Raw genomic sequence first — 15,662 nt, 5'->3', positions numbered from 1 at the left:
AATCAGCGTGTGCCCCGATCCTAAACCCGCCTCTGTCACAACAGGCGATAATAACAACACTATCAGTACTACGATGACCTTTATAAAGTGTCTGACTGAAGGACAGACTGTGAGAGACTCTGAACACATGCTATTTCTATCCAGACATCGATTAAGAGCATCATCTCGGTGTCGGAATGGTCAGCTTTCACTTTATGCCTTTAATTTTGTCTATTCATGGAAAATGCTGAACTGTGCAGTTTTGCAGCAGCTCGCACTCAAACATCAAATGCTGAAGGGAAGAACGCAAACCAGTTGATTGGCTGCTCCAGTTAACCACCTCTTAAGATCTGATTTCGTTAAAGGTACTAATTACCACCTGTTGATACAAGTGTACAAGAACAGTTTAAAAAAAAATGTGTGGACAGATTCAATTTTCACCTTGAACATTGTTTTTCCTCTTCCTGTGTGAAACCATGTCTGGATTAACCAGTTACAAAGCCCTAAGGCCCCCATTAACGCCCCCCACCCCCTCCACACACACACACACACACACACACACACACACACACACACACCTACCTCCATCTGTACAATGTGGTGAGTCCTGCCAGGTTGTTCTGCAAAATTTGCAATTGAAAGGGGACTTCATAGATTTTACACAAATAATCAGTTTTGCACAGCTCAGTCTGTGAATATACAAACTAGGTAGTTGCATAATGTGCTCTGTTTTACAGTCTGAGAAAAAAAAACAATAGTGTCATACTGGGTTTGTGCTTGAGAATTCACTTTTTGGACGAAAAATTGAATGACAAAAAGCGACCAGTTTGAAAGATGGGTTTATTATGTAACATGGAGGCGAAGTGTTATTGACATTAAGTAAGTAAAGTTGATTCAGTGAAGCACCTTTCATAGTCACAAAGAGCTTGACACAAATACATTTAATAAAAACAGTAAAAAAAACAAAATTTAAAAAACATTAAAAGCACAGAAAAGTTACAGACAGTAGACAACATTGGGCAAGAAAAAGGCCAGCTGGACTTTTCAGCTGATTCTTTCCAAGTGTCAACAGAGGCTGCAGATTGAACATGTATAGGAAAAAACTCCACAGTGTCTGAGTCACAAGTTCACAAGCACAGTCAAATTTTGTTTTTAGTTGAGAGTGAAGGACAACCAGAAGACCCAAAAGATCTGTTGATCATGTGAGTAGGGCGCAGGTCACACATGTATGAGGCACTTGACCATGCAGGACTCTATATGTGAGGACAAGAACCTTAATCTGAACCCTCAACTTGATCTGAAGCCAATAAAATAATAGTGGTGTTATGTGAGGGGACAGTGTGGGGAATTAGCTGGAGGATACAAAAGTGTGGATGATCATCTGTGGCTCGGGTTGTGACACAACAGACCTGAACAAGTCTCTTATTATTATTATTGTCTTAATATTACGTTTCTTAGATAAAAGAAACATGTACAGGTCAAAGATTTTATACAACGATTGAAGAACATTGCGTGATCAAATATGACTCTGGGATTTCTGATATTAGACTGTAGAGAAGTACTTCATACACCGTGTAACCTTGGAGGCCATAGCCCACCGTCTGGAGCAATAAATAGGACCTCAGTATGATCTATGTTTAGATGTAAAACGTTATTAGCCATACAGACCTTAAAGAGAGCGGACACTGGTCAAATGATGAGGCAGTCATCCCCATTAAAGTTGCTCACATAAGGAAATAATTATCTTTAATGTTTTACAGCTGTTCCTTCTCCAATGATTGTGAATGGGAAAATGTTTTTTTTTTTTTTTCGGGAGCATGGGGGGGTTGTGTGACTGTTGTCATCCCACAGGTTGTAACACCATATACCCACCACACCAAAATCCCTTCAGAGCCCAGCTCTGGGGGCTTGGGTTTAATAGTAGAAGGCTCTGGGCTTCATTGTGGGAATTGTAGGATTTTTTTTGGTTTTCAAAGCTTGACTCAAGAAGAAAATGCCTCTGATGCCTCAATTACGACTTTTCATACCGAGTGCTCCCGTCAGTCAAAAGAAGTTCTGAACTATTGTTGGAAAGAAAAAAGATTGTTTCTTCTTGTCTGCATGTGGCTCCAGAAAGTTTCTATGTGGTCATCTTATTTGCAAGTGACTCCGGAAAGTATCTCATTAAGTGGCTCCGAAAGGTTTCTTTTGTTTTACTCTTATTTGCAAGTGACTCCTGGAAAGTTCCTTTTGTTTTACTTTCTAATTGACAACTCCCCTGTGTCCTTATCTTGTGACCTGCAACCAACTCAGTATTACCATACGAAAGCAGATACAAAGGAATTGGGGGTGACTGTCAACTGTTTTGTCACACTGTATAAAAGCTGCCTTACAGAGGAGTGACGTTGAGCAATGCTGGGCATCCTTCTTTGAGGGTGCATGTATTTGCTCCTTCTTGCAAGAATAAATGTCCGATATGTTTGATTTTGAATCTAGCCTCTGAGTAATTTTTCTAACAACTATATATATATATATATATATCAAATAATACTTTTGCTCATTGATATTCTAAGATCTCAAATCTGACTTATTCAGTATACTTATATCACTAGCCAGTGTCATCACATCCCATATTACAATAAATTGTGTAAAAGAGTGTGTACATTTAGATTGTTCTTTGTACTTCCTAATCTTCCATGGTATAAACTATCAGACATCCGTTCTATGTGCGCACACACATGCATTTTGGAACGATATAAAGTGGTTGTCGTGAAAATGTTTACCTATTGATATCTGTGGACGTGTTTTTTTTTGTTTTTTTTTTCAAAAAAGTAACCTGGATACACATTTGCTAGATATTGATTACAAATTCTAGGTTTCTGTTTTCAAATGTTGTGTATAAATATGCTCTGAAAATTTTTATATTGCTTAATAAAAATTATTTTAAAAAAGTGTGGATTCTTCTACTGCACTTACATTAATAAAAATAATCAATGACAACATAAAAGTAATTTAAAATATACAGAAATATTTTAATTGAAATATACAAGTACATTTAAATTCAAAACACACCCATTTGTAACACAAATTACTACAGCATAGCACAAAAATATCCATATTTCTTCATGTGGCATAGATATAATTCATACAACTCATTAAAGTCACATGACCAAATGAACTCTGATGACTGCTGATGTCTGCATATTGTAGCTACTCTTATTACAGGCCTGCAGTGAGAGTTCAGAGGTCAGGAGAGGAGGACTCTGTTATCTTTGGCCCACTTCCTCAGAATTCGGATGATGTACTCAACCTGCGAGTTTCCTGAATTTCGCAGAAGGACCAGCACCTCTTTAAGTGTCTCCCTAGAAAACAAACAGGATACGTGAGGAAGCAAGATTAGATCAGGAATGCACCATCTCTCGTGTTTATTATATTTACATATCACATCCACTCCTACAGACAACGGAAGATGATAAAAATCGTAACCCAAACTGCTGCACAGGAAGAAGAAGCGAGCATACTTGGGCTCCTTGTTAGCCAGTATGAGCTGGAAGATGCCAACACATGCCCCTCTTTTGCCCTCCCAGTAGTTGGAGCCTGGGTCCAGCTTCTCTAGTGCATCAAACGCTTTGGCAGCATAGTAGAACTGGCCCATCTGAAACAACAGGCTGTGATAATGAGCACACGGTATGCAAAACATTGGCTTCACAGGCACAGATCACACCAGCTCTTTACCTTCTGCTTCTATGCAAAGTCTGTACCCATAACACCACTTTTCATTGCATTTAAAAAATGTGGTGTGAAAACTAGAGGGCATTTGGAAGAATCACACCTCAACGTGAAGACAGCTTCATTAAAACGTGCTGAAGTAAGAGGTGATAATAAGGACAGCCAACACTGGCCTGAGAAAAATACCACAAAATCTGCAGATAGAGAAAGAAATGTGCTATTTCTCAATTTGAGGGGACATTTGGGAATCAAGCATATTTATAGATTTGACATGTTGAGTTAAGGTGTTTTAACAAAGAAACTGCCACATTAAAAACATTGATGAAGAAGCAACTCAAAAATGTGTCTTGCCAAGTTCTTAAACCTCAGTATTTTCTGCTTTTCTCAGTTTGATGTCATTACAAACTGAATATCTCTTTGTTTTGGACTGTTGGTCAAACAAAAAAAGACATTACGTCGACATTACCTTGGGCGCTGCGATTTTCTTTAGATTATTTAGATCATTGTCTGTCTTTTATAAAAGAATTATTCAATCAATCAAGAAAAAATATTCTGCACATTAATCAGTAATTTAAGTGAACTACCAAAAAAATAAAAAAAAACATTAATAGGACTGCAACTAGAAGATATTTTCACATGTATTGATCAGCTCATCATAGTTTGATTAATCAATTAATTGTTGTCTTAAAAATCTTTAAGAGTCCAACATGATGTCTTCAGATGTTTCCAACCAAGAGTCTAAAATCAAAACTTATTCAATATGCAATAATATTAAAAAAAAAAAAAAAAAAGTGTAAAATGAAAGTTTGAAGAGCAAGATAATATTAAATAAATAAAAAATAATTATGATAATTTATCTTTATTAAGCGATTATTTGACTGATTAGTTGAACATAAATTTGTAGATTTACACAGGTATTTATATTTAAGTGGTCATCACATACAGTACAATACCAGAGGCAGAAAAGGGAGGATGATGTCACCTTGTAGCAGTCGTTGGCAATGAGCTGCAGAAGACTGAAGGAATCAGACGAAGTCCCCATCTTCAGATAGAGCTCCCAGGCAAGCTGACCCTTCTGGTTCATTATGTCTGACAAGAACAAGATCGGTGTTCAATAATCCATCATTCACAGGCAGTTTCATCTTTTATAGATTAAAATTTGGAAAATATTAAAGTCTGTGGGCAGGTTTTATTGATGTGGATTAAGCCAAGAAGGGAAAAATAAATCTTTTTAATGTCGATTTCCATTTCTCAGAGCTGTTGAGTGAAAAGGTGGCGGAGTGAAAGAGTGACCCTGAATTCTTCACAGGTCTGAGGCTAGAAATCTGGCAGTGATATTTGATGTAGATCCCAGACTTAGTTAAAAAGCATAAAGGGTCCCTTGGATACCGCAAAGGTATCTAAGAGTGTCTCCATGCTTTTATGTCATCAGCTGGGATCACTGTATCCCTTTTCACATCTTCCAAAAAATGACTTTGCAGCTGTTTGTGCAGCTGGTGCCAAAAGCAGTAGTAAGCCTTTTGGTGAAAACTTAGAAACTGACATTTTTTTTTAATAATATACCCAAAATGTTAACTCCTTATCTTCATACTGAACAAACACCTCACCATCAGTCTGACACTCAGAGGAGGTATTCTCATACTGATGGCCTGTTGCACTAAGGATTACTTTTAAGATTTTACCGACAATTTTAACAGCGTCAACCGACCTGGTTTTAAGACCTTTTAATCCTTCTGTGCCAAAGTTTAACCTGTGATCTGTTCAGAATGGAAAAAGCAAAGGTGCCTGTTCTCTGATTTCTCAGATCCTCTCTTCAAACAGACATTTCAATGTTTCTGTTTGAAATCCTGTCTTGACTGTTACACAGAAATTTGATTTCTTGCTAAAGATGGATTTTATGATGAGTTAATTTATAATTAGTTATCTAATGTTATTATCACAGCACTCTATAATTCCTACTATTTTTGACTTTACTGGGAATTATGAATTGTGCTATATGCTATATATGTATATATTGTACCATTCTACTATACATACAGCATCGTGCCAGCCAGCTGAGGTACACGTAATCATTCTTGATCTTTTCATTCTGAATGAGCAGAAAAATCTATAAAAAGGAAAATCAAAATTAGTATTAAAAAGTGAACGCATTAATCAGACTGTAGAAAGGAGCTGTGTGGATGTTTGCTCAGTTACGGTACCTCTTCTGCTTCTTTGTAGTTGCTAAGCGCTGCTTTAGCTTGAGCATAGTTGAAGTTGAATGTGTCATCATTGTAGAAGTAACCCTGAAAAAGAAAAACACAGTTTTGCTTAAAAAAGAGTAAGTGCCCACAAATCCAGAAATGAAGCGCATACAAAGTATAAGCTTTCTGTTGATAGCACGAATCACGGAGAGAAAAGGAAAAACACATACATGAATAAATGTACTGCCGATTTAAAGCACCACTTGTAATCTGAAGTGGCACCTCTCATCCAGCATGTGGGAGTCCTTTTTTATCAACTCCATCTTATTTCATCGCAGCCAAATAAAAACAGATTCTTAACAGGGATATATAATACAATGTGTTACTTGTATTGAGCAACACTAACCTTGACTGAGTTGAGATATATGAGAACATCTTCAAACTGTCTCAGGAGGAAGAAGCAGGCGGCCATGCACTGTCTGCCAGGAATAGTATCTGAAGGGACAAGAAATCTGAAACAAACACGCTTGCAAACTGTTGCATTAAGAAATAAAGTTCATGAATTTTCTATTTGGCGTACCACATTCACTAGCCGAGCCTCCGACCAACTGAAAGAACTGCTGAGCAATTTTTAAGTGATCCCTCTGAAAGATAAAAGCACAGTAGCACACATTTGTCCCACACTCAAAGCCATCATATTTGTTTGTTTGTAACTTGTTAATAAGTTCAACAGAAATACTCACTGAGCCAATTTCTTGTCCCAAAGCAGCATTTACTACCCCTTTTAAAATATACTCCTGTGAAAATAATACATGATCAAAGTGAATCTTTTAATCTGTTGTTGCATTGGTGCTTCAAATGCCATCAAAACCTATTCCAACAAGTACAAAAAGAGATACAACAGACAAACACTTCATGAACTTCACGTGATTTCCCATCCAAGAGACATTAAAGGGCTTTTGAAGATTAAAATAAATGGTCAGAGGAAACAAAAATCTTTCGAGGAACTCCTAAGTGGAGCAAAGAGAAGATGTTTTGTTGACAGACTTTATTTATTTTGACATGATTGTGGTTTTTAATTGACATTTTCTTTCCTGTAAAAGAACATAACCTATAAGCCCATCAAGTGAAATAGTCTCACTGCTTGTAGTTCAACTTTTTACTTTACCTTTTACATTATAGGGAAATTGAGAAAACGTTAAGTCTTTTATTGACGTCAGGTCGGGACGTCACCCTTAAAAGAACTTGTAAAACATATTGTCACCTGAGGTGTGGTGGGAACCAAATCTTGGATGAGGTTGTAAGCTTCCTGGACGTCATCTGAAAGCATAACATGAATGTGAATCCCTGAACTAAAGTAGGTTTTCTCTGAAATCTTACAGTTAAAACAACTGTACTCGCATGTAAACTGAAATGATGCATGAGATACATGACAGTACAAGGGCTGAATTAAGAAAGGGGATTTGAATCATGTTTTGACCTAATTTTCAACACCGGAAGAAATGTTGAGTAAGGCATCGTTTTATGTCATGGTTTCATTGTAATTCATATAATTGTTTCAGCTTACTTTAAAACTGATTAGACAGTATGCTTCATTGAAATATTATGCTTTTGTATTCATAACTTATCACGGATGAGTAAAGGTGATTGCATTTGGAAATAAAGGTGTAAACAATGAGTGTACTCTATCTAATCCCTTGTTTTGCTTAATCTAGAAAACTACGATGCTGTGGCTCCACACCTTGTCTGAGATAGTAGATGACCAGGTTGAGTCTGGCTTCAGGGATCACGTCGATCAGAGGAGGTAGTACCTGCAGTGCCCCCTCCCCACCACGAAACACCACCTGCAGCACACAGAGATTCAGAGAGAGGAAGTCACTGGTGTATGGACCCACACACACACCTGCACACTCACAGTTGGAGCTGGTGAAGAGCTTACCAGGTTGTGTCGTATAAGCTCCTTAGCAAACTCAAAGGAGCAAGAGGAGATGTCGATTAGGTTCTTCAACTCAGCCTAAGAGAGAGAGAGAGAGAGCGCATGCACAAGTTAAACCTACGAAGATTTACTCTCATCAAAGAAATATAGAGAGCGAGGATCAACTGACTCAACTGGAACAGAGCATGCAGGTTAAAAAGAGAAAATATTAAACCAAGGATTCCTGTAAATGCACAAACATTTTAAATGACCTCACCTAACATCATTATGACAACCTGGGTAAGGCATGGGTAAGGTAGTTATGTGAGTAACGTGTGAGGTTCTATGTTTGTCTTTAAAAGCTTCCAAATAACCAGTTCTTACACAGTTATCTTTACAGAAGTCTGAACACAAAACATATGAAGACATTTATGTATATTAGAAAATATGTCCAGGTTAAGAACCACCACAATATCAGCCTGGATATGCAGCAGTCAAACACTGAGTACCTCAGCTGCCTTGCCGTTGTAAAGCCTGAAGTGGTTGCAGGCCTTGAGGTTGAGAGCAATAGTGGAGTCAGGGATGCTCTGCAGGTACACGGCCAACACCTCCTGGGACACGTCATAGTAGTCCAGCTTGTAGTAACACAGAGCCACATACACTTTCAGGGCCAGGAAATCTCTGAGAAAAAGGTGCAATGAGAGTGTGAATCCAGCTTTCAGCCTCATTGCTTGTTCTTCTTTTTACATATTTGCACGTACAAACATACAACATTTTTACCATTTTCTGACAAGTTACGGCAGGCCATCTGAGACACTATTAACATCAAATATATCAGTGTACTCTGAGAAACATTATTGCATTTTTTAATTTTTTTTTAATCACATTTTGCTGACATCTAATTGCTGTAATGATTTTAGGTAAAAGGTAAAAACTAATTTATATGAATCGTTTATTGATAACAGCACAGTCTGAAAAGGTTACAGGCAATATGATTTTAATACATGGCTTAATCTGCTTCACAGTATACCACTCGGTTTCCAAAAAAGTTGGGACACTGTATAAAATGTAAATATAAACAGAATAGAATGATCACATAAATCCATATTTCATAGCAAATAGACTAAAAACAACATATTAAATGTTGAAACTGAGAAATGTTATTGTTTAAAAAAAATATTGTTATTATTATTTTGAATTTGGTGCGAGCGACAGATCTCAAAAAAGTTGGGACAGAGGCATGTTTACCACCGTTTTGCATCATTCTTCTTTTTACAATGCCCTGTAAATGTTTGGGAACTGAGGAGACCAATTGCTGGAGTTTTGAAAGTGAAATGTTGTCCCATTATTGCCTGCTATAGGATTTTAGGTGCTCAATATTTTGGGGCATATTTTTCATTTTAATAACACGCCAAATTTTTTAAATGTTAGATAGATCTAGACTGCAAGCAGGCTAGTTTGGCACCCGCACTCTTCTACCATAGAGCTAGGCAGTTGAAATACGTACAGAATGGCATCGTTTTGCCCTGTACCGTCACGGATGCTGGCTTTTTAACTGAGCACTGATAACAAGCTGGATGGTCCTTCTCCTCTTTAGACCGGAGGATACCGTGTCCATGATTTCCAAAGAGATTCTCAAATTTTGATTTGTCAGACAACAAGACAGTTTTCCACTTCACCTCAGTCCATCTTAAATGAGCTCGGGCCCAGAGAAAGAGGCCACACTTTGGATCATGATTATATGTGATTACTTATTTGTGTGGTAGAGTTTTAACCTGCATTTGTAGATGCAGCGATGAACTCTATTGACAGACAATGTTTTTCAGAGTGTTTTGTACCTCAGATTATGATCTCCACTCCAGAAAAGTGTCTGTTTCTAATGCAGGGATGCCTGAGGGAAATGCTCTTTTTATACCCAATAATGTGACTGACCTGTTGCCAAATAACCTAATTAGTTGTGAGATGTTTCACCAGGTGTTTGTTTTTTTTAGCTTTACACAACTTTTCTACTTTTGTTGACCCAGTCCCAACTTTTCTGAGACATGTTTCTGGCAATCAATTAAAAATGAGCATATATTTTTTTATAAAACAATCAAATTTCTCCATTTCAACATTTGATATGTTGTCTTTGGTCTATTTTCAATTCAATGTGAGTTTATGTGATTTGCAAATCATTGCATTCTGTTTTTATTTACATTTTACACAGGGTCCAAACATTTTTGGAAACGGGGTTGTATGTTAGTGTTAGAAAATGACCAATGAATTTGAGGTTTAAATCAGATAAGATGAAAAGTTGGTGTCATGGACTACAAATGTAATCTGTGGTATTAGGTTTGTATATATTGGGAGTGAGTAGTAGGATTTGTATCACACTCCACACTTAGTGTCACTTCTTTAAAGTATCACTCCTCTGCACTGATGTTTGTATCCCATCTGGTGCAGAGCACAACTACACCTGTATTTACTTTCAGTGTTAACTTGCTAAAGCCATGCAGGACAGAGTCAGAGGTCAGCGATACTTAAGACTCCAAAACTTCTTCTAGTATGTGGAATTCAACCCCATCAACGTAACTGCTGAACCCAGATATCCATACAGACAAACCATTTCAGCAAATGCCAGGTCTTATTGTTAATGTATATTATAATAAATATTTTCATAAAAGTCTATATTTGCGTAACAGATTTTTATTGAAACCTTTTATCGTGCAAAAAGATCAGAGATGAAAAGTTTTTCACAGTAAAAAAAGACACAAACAAGGAAACAACTGAGTGCCAGGTCAAGGCACATCGGCACTCAAGGATTCAGGAAAGTGTTCTGGTACTCTAGGTTTTCCAACAACTTATCAATCTTGCTTAACTCTATTTTGAAATGTTATTTTTTTTTCTGTAAGCAGTATAAAGAAGTAGTTATAGTATCACTAATTAGCATTTAATAATTTGCTGCAGAGGCAGTACAGCTGGCAGATCTACTGTTAACCTATTAAAAAGCCTCAAGACCATTGGTCTTTAGATACCACGAAGTCATGAACAGAAAGAAGTGGAACAGGGTATCTGGTCTTAAAGTCTTAATTTTCTAACCCTGACTACTACAAATACAGTATATCAATGTCTCATGACGCCAGCTCACCAGGTCTGCTGCACTGACACCTGCATTGTCTTTATGGTTCCACAAGGTGTGAAGCACATGGAATCCAATTCACCTCTATTAACAACTCTCACCTGTCAAGGTGGTTTCAAGGATGGCACATGAGTTCAAGTACAGCAGGACTGTGAAACAAATTTAAAGAGAGTAACAGGGAAGGACAAGCACAGACCTTTTCTGCAACAGAAGGCGTTTATAGATGTCTATTGCCTCCTGGTAGTGCGAGCGCATGTAGTGGATGGAGGCCAGGCTCAGCTGGTCTTCTGTCACATCCTCCAGGTTCTGGTGGAAACCCATCAGCTTCTTCTCATCATTGAACTGAGACACAATACGAAGATAACAGACAGTAAGGAAATGCAGGAGTCAGAGGTGTGATCAGGACAAAGATCGGGGAGAGCGAGAAAACATTAGTCACACTTAGGAGCAAAGTGGTGGTGGATATAATGAACCATGAGATCAGTATTGTAGTGTAGTGTTTAATTGTTAGTGATCGATTGATGGCAGACAGAAAAGTAGGGGAACATACAATTTTAGTGTAAAAATAGTGTCATAATTCTCAAACCTTATGAGCCAAGTGGAAGAGTAGCCGGTTTTGGAGCGGGGACGTTGGTGCTGCAGAGAACGAGAGATATAAAACTTTGTTAGAGAGCAAACTACATGAGAATAGGCACACAATTCACTAACATCATTATAAAGCTCTCAGCAGTCACATCACTGACTGAAAAACATTGTAAATTGATTTGGCATAGAAGTTAAACAGTGAGAATGGGTGGTGGTGTAATATTCTACAGCAAACTGATTCAGCAGCATTTGTTAATTCTACAATCTGTGAACCTCAAGTTCAAAAAAGTCTTTAAAAATAAAAGCACCTTCACAATAAAAGTCTACAAATAATGAATGGACACAAAAATAGCAGCTATTATCAGATTTACAACAGTATGGGTGTGCATATAAAAAAAAAAAACTTGGTGAGCTACTGCAATTTTCCCAACAATCACACAACATAAATCATGTGTTTATGTGACTGTCCTGTCCTTCTACAACATTTTAAATGGCCTCAAATGCAGTTGGATTTGCACTAACTGGTTATGTTAACTGGTGGACATACTATGTGCAAACTGTACTACATGTGGTTAACGTTTGAACGATAGTCAGTCTTCTGCTCCAAATCAGTAAAGATTGGTATTCAGCCTTCACGATACATTTTTCACACTAATTTGTTCTGACTCTGGCACACCATAGAATATTTGTTCTTCTTCATATGCTGTAAGAATACTTAATAATGCCTGAGAGTACCCGTGAGCTATTCCCCTCCAAAAACAAAACAATAAATTACAAATAATATTAGAATGTTTACAAATCTCATCTGTAATGCCTACCCTTAGATGCAGCCTCCTCAGCATCTTTATAGAGCCCCAGAAAAAACAAGGCACAGGCCAGATAGACCCACACCTCGGCAGGACATTCGGGGTTCATTGTCAGAGCCTTGTACTCCTGCCAGAACATGAAAAGGAAATATTACAAATGTGAACAGACCCATTCTTTTGGATGCCTGTCCATTACCGGACAGGCATCCAGAATTTGTTATCTAAATACAGTATTTAGGGGACTTTATGTACAACTGTATATCATAAGTTCCACACACCCACTCACACAGAAATACAAAGAAATTACCTCCATAACTCTTTTGTAATCACCCAAGTGGAAGGCGCAGTAGCCAATCCACAGGTCTGCATGCTCCTCTTTCTCTCCAATATTTCTCTGAAACTACAGACGACACAGCAACACATCAGCAGCAGCAGCAGCAGCATCTCAGTTGTACAGAGTTGTCTGTGGCATAGATAGGGGTGTGATTCCAGGGCATGACACAGGATAGTCTGCAGGAGGCATTACAGTTTTAAAAAAAAATGCCCTCTATAATAGTGTAGTAGTTAATTATTCAGAGGCAAGTTAGTCCAGTAGGTTCATCACAGCTCAGTGAATTATTCAATCCATCACAATGGATTCTTTTTTCTTTTTTTTTTTTTTTAAAGTAAATTACTGTTTCTGCCCTGAATTAAAAAAAATAAATAAATTAAAAAAAAAAAAAAAAAAGGTTTAATCCAAGAGAAAGAAAATCAATCAGATCACTTACTTTATTGGTTTTGAAAGCCAGCACTCAACGCTCTAGTCTAAACAGCAGCGCCGGTCACTGTTACAATGGAGTCTAAGGTTACAATGAATACTGTTCCTGGACTTTGATCACTTCACAGCAAATGAAAAAGTGGTTAATAATCTAATTCATCTCTCTACAATGTAATGTTCCCACTTTAACTCCATTTCACTTTAATCTGGAGTGATATTAAGATCTGATGATAGACTGGAATCTTTCTGTGGCTTTCTGATGGTTATTTAGCAAACACTATATTGAAATTGAACCTAATGCAGTTCTTCGAAATTATTATCCAACTATTGTGACTATATGTGACATTTTTTAGGACAGCACACACTGTGAGCTGATAAGGATTCAGTAACTTATGATCTGTATGTAGCAGGATGTGCTATGATTTGACCTGGCTGTCCACCAGTTGTTTGCTGTGTGTGTGTTGCGTGTGCTTGTGTGTGTGTGTGCGCGTGTGTGTGTGTGTGTGTGTATGCGTGTGTGTGTGTGTGTAGTGGGTTGCACACATGGTGAAGTGGGGAAAAACTAGTCCTCTCAACAGTTAACCAGCCTTACTAATAATCTTTTCATTTATTTTTGTTATACATAGAAATAGTTAACACTGATTTAACATTGTGCCAGAGCCAGCATATTTAAGAATTTTAAAAATTTGATTTGTATCTTGTCTGATTGTTTTTGCTGTTTTTTAATATTAACGGCTGTTTAAATAAACTATTTTTATATTTTGACTTGAAGCCACATCCTTGTCCATCCTTATTTTGCTTTACACTTCTCCGTGTGTTGACTTGAGGTCTTGGCGGTGCCCGGGTTCAGGTGGAGTCTGAGCAGCACCTGACCCTCCGGTCCCACAGGTCACCCTTGCATGCATAAAACCTAAAACCTTGTCCCATCCAGTGATGGCTAGCCCATTTCTTCAAAGGCCTTTAGTAGGTAATTATCACTTCTCCTAACCCATGATGTGATGAAGTAAGTTTTTTTTTTTTCTTTGAAGTTATGATCGTTTCAATACCTCTAACAATGTCAAAGCCCCCAGGTAGTCTCTCTGCTGCAGATATTCCTCCAAACAGGGAACCTTAGTTTGGTTTTTCTTCTTGTTCTCACTGATGCTCACTGGAGCCTCTCCTCCCAAGGCTGGCTTCACCCGGGAAAGGATCTACCAAAGTAGGACATTTGATTTTGTCAAGTTAATGAACAACTTCCAGTGGGTTGATGATTTTCAGTGGGCCAGAATAAGTTACACGACACTTTAAAAAAAAATAGACAATACTATATGATATGACTGCTGAAGCATTACACTGGCTCTTGCTTTAAGTTCGCAAAAGCGTCTGCTCACCATTTCGACGAGTCTTTTCCGAAGAGCTGAGTGTTTGTTTATCACTAAGGTGACGTCTGGTGCTCCTCTCGAAGCAAACAAGTGTTAGCTTTCTTTCTGTTGCTACTAAATTGGATTTTAACTATCGTTGTCTCGTTTCTCTCACTGACACCAGCCAGATATCGACACCGACGCGGAAAAAGTCTCTTGCGACCAACATGGCCGTTATTAAAAACTGGAAAATAAACAGGTCTTCCACTAACTCGTGGACAAATTTGCTGTGAGGTCTTAGTAGCGTTAGCTAGCTGATAGTTTAGATGACGACAGCACAGATGAGCGTTTCCGCTCTTGGATTTTCATATTAAAAGCTCGAGCAATGAACCTGACACTTCAACGACTATTCAAGGTGAAGTGTTGAAATACGACAAAATATGTCCTTCTCTCAGCATGCTGAATCCAGAGTTTGAGATGGCAGTCGAAGGAGAAGCGCAAAATAATACGCTTGGAAGACATTTATTTTGTAGACAAACCGAGTTTAGCAGGAAACAGTTCAGATCCTCTGTGTTGAACTTGATTCACTGGTTTGGTCATTGTTGCTTAGCAACAGCGTAGACAGCAGTGTAAGGCCGCCGCACGAAGGCTATTTGAATTCAAACAATGTGTATATAATGACACGTGTATTCTTTATTTACAACAATGAATCCCATCCATTGTAACTGTAATGATAGGTTCTCTTATTATTTTATAAAAGATAATAATTATGGTTTCAGATGCCCCAGTGGCCTAATGGATAAGGCACTGGCCTCCTAAGCCAGGGATTGTGGGTTCGAGTCCCATCTGGGGTGGAGCTGTTTTGGTTGATAAGGCAAAGATTTAATATGCAGCTAACTTGATCATGACACGATATAAACAGCAATGTATTTACTACTGTTAACATTGAAATGAACAGTGCTGTTTCCATAAACTGGTTACTGAATACATATTGTACATATATGCTAAGCATACATTTACAAACAGGTCCCTTACCCATGTAACTCAAAAATGGAATTATGAATATGGACATTTCAAACTAAAGTGTAACTTTTTTGGTTTGATCACAGATGTAGTCATGGCTATTTAGTTATTTGCCAAATGGGTTTTATTAAAGCCCATCTAAAAGTGTTTTCTAAACTACAGTAGTTTGGGCTATAAAATATTATGGTAGGTGATACTGCTCTATGCTTTGGACTTGTCTCCCTAAAAATAAATATATAAACAATAAA

The 15,662-nt window shown here is 37.8% G+C and overlaps 1 protein-coding gene and 1 non-coding gene across 2 annotated transcripts; one reads left to right on the top strand and one right to left on the bottom strand.

The window, feature by feature from the left end:
- Positions 1-2,974: 2,974 nt before the first annotated feature.
- Positions 2,975-14,706, bottom strand: ift56 (intraflagellar transport 56). The gene is made up of 18 exons (XM_069168056.1): positions 14,422-14,706; positions 14,098-14,241; positions 12,602-12,694; positions 12,307-12,421; positions 11,490-11,539; positions 11,100-11,245; positions 8,295-8,466; positions 7,810-7,884; positions 7,612-7,714; positions 7,135-7,190; positions 6,614-6,667; positions 6,451-6,514; positions 6,277-6,365; positions 5,889-5,972; positions 5,725-5,794; positions 4,670-4,776; positions 3,480-3,613; positions 2,975-3,320 (listed from the first exon to the last, which is right to left on the bottom strand). Exons 1-18 carry the CDS (start codon positions 14,422-14,424, stop codon positions 3,206-3,208), a joined length of 1,674 nt encoding a protein of 557 aa, XP_069024157.1. The 5' UTR covers positions 14,425-14,706; the 3' UTR covers positions 2,975-3,205.
- A 466-nt stretch (positions 14,707-15,172) lies between these two features.
- Positions 15,173-15,245, top strand: trnar-ccu (transfer RNA arginine (anticodon CCU)). The gene has a single exon. It is a non-coding gene; the product is annotated as a tRNA-Arg (tRNA).
- The last annotated feature ends 417 nt before the right edge of the window (positions 15,246-15,662 follow it).

This window comes from Embiotoca jacksoni, unplaced genomic scaffold (assembly GCF_022577435.1).
Source record: "Embiotoca jacksoni isolate LCO1_2020_lvr unplaced genomic scaffold, fEmbJac1.0.p SCAF_4, whole genome shotgun sequence".
Classification (NCBI taxonomy): Eukaryota; Metazoa; Chordata; class Actinopteri; family Embiotocidae; genus Embiotoca; species Embiotoca jacksoni.
Note: the sequence above shows the minus strand (reverse complement) of the source record. Positions and strands in the feature narration are given on the sequence as shown.

Bases quoted from the DNA above. Each gene is read 5' to 3' on its own strand.
- ift56 (XM_069168056.1), bottom strand. The intron at 7,715-7,809 runs GTAAGCTCTTCA...TGTGTGCTGCAG, and splicing joins AGCTTATACGACACAACCTG to GTGGTGTTTCGTGGTGGGGA. The intron at 5,795-5,888 runs GTACCGTAACTG...TCCTTTTTATAG, and splicing joins ACTACAAAGAAGCAGAAGAG to ATTTTTCTGCTCATTCAGAA.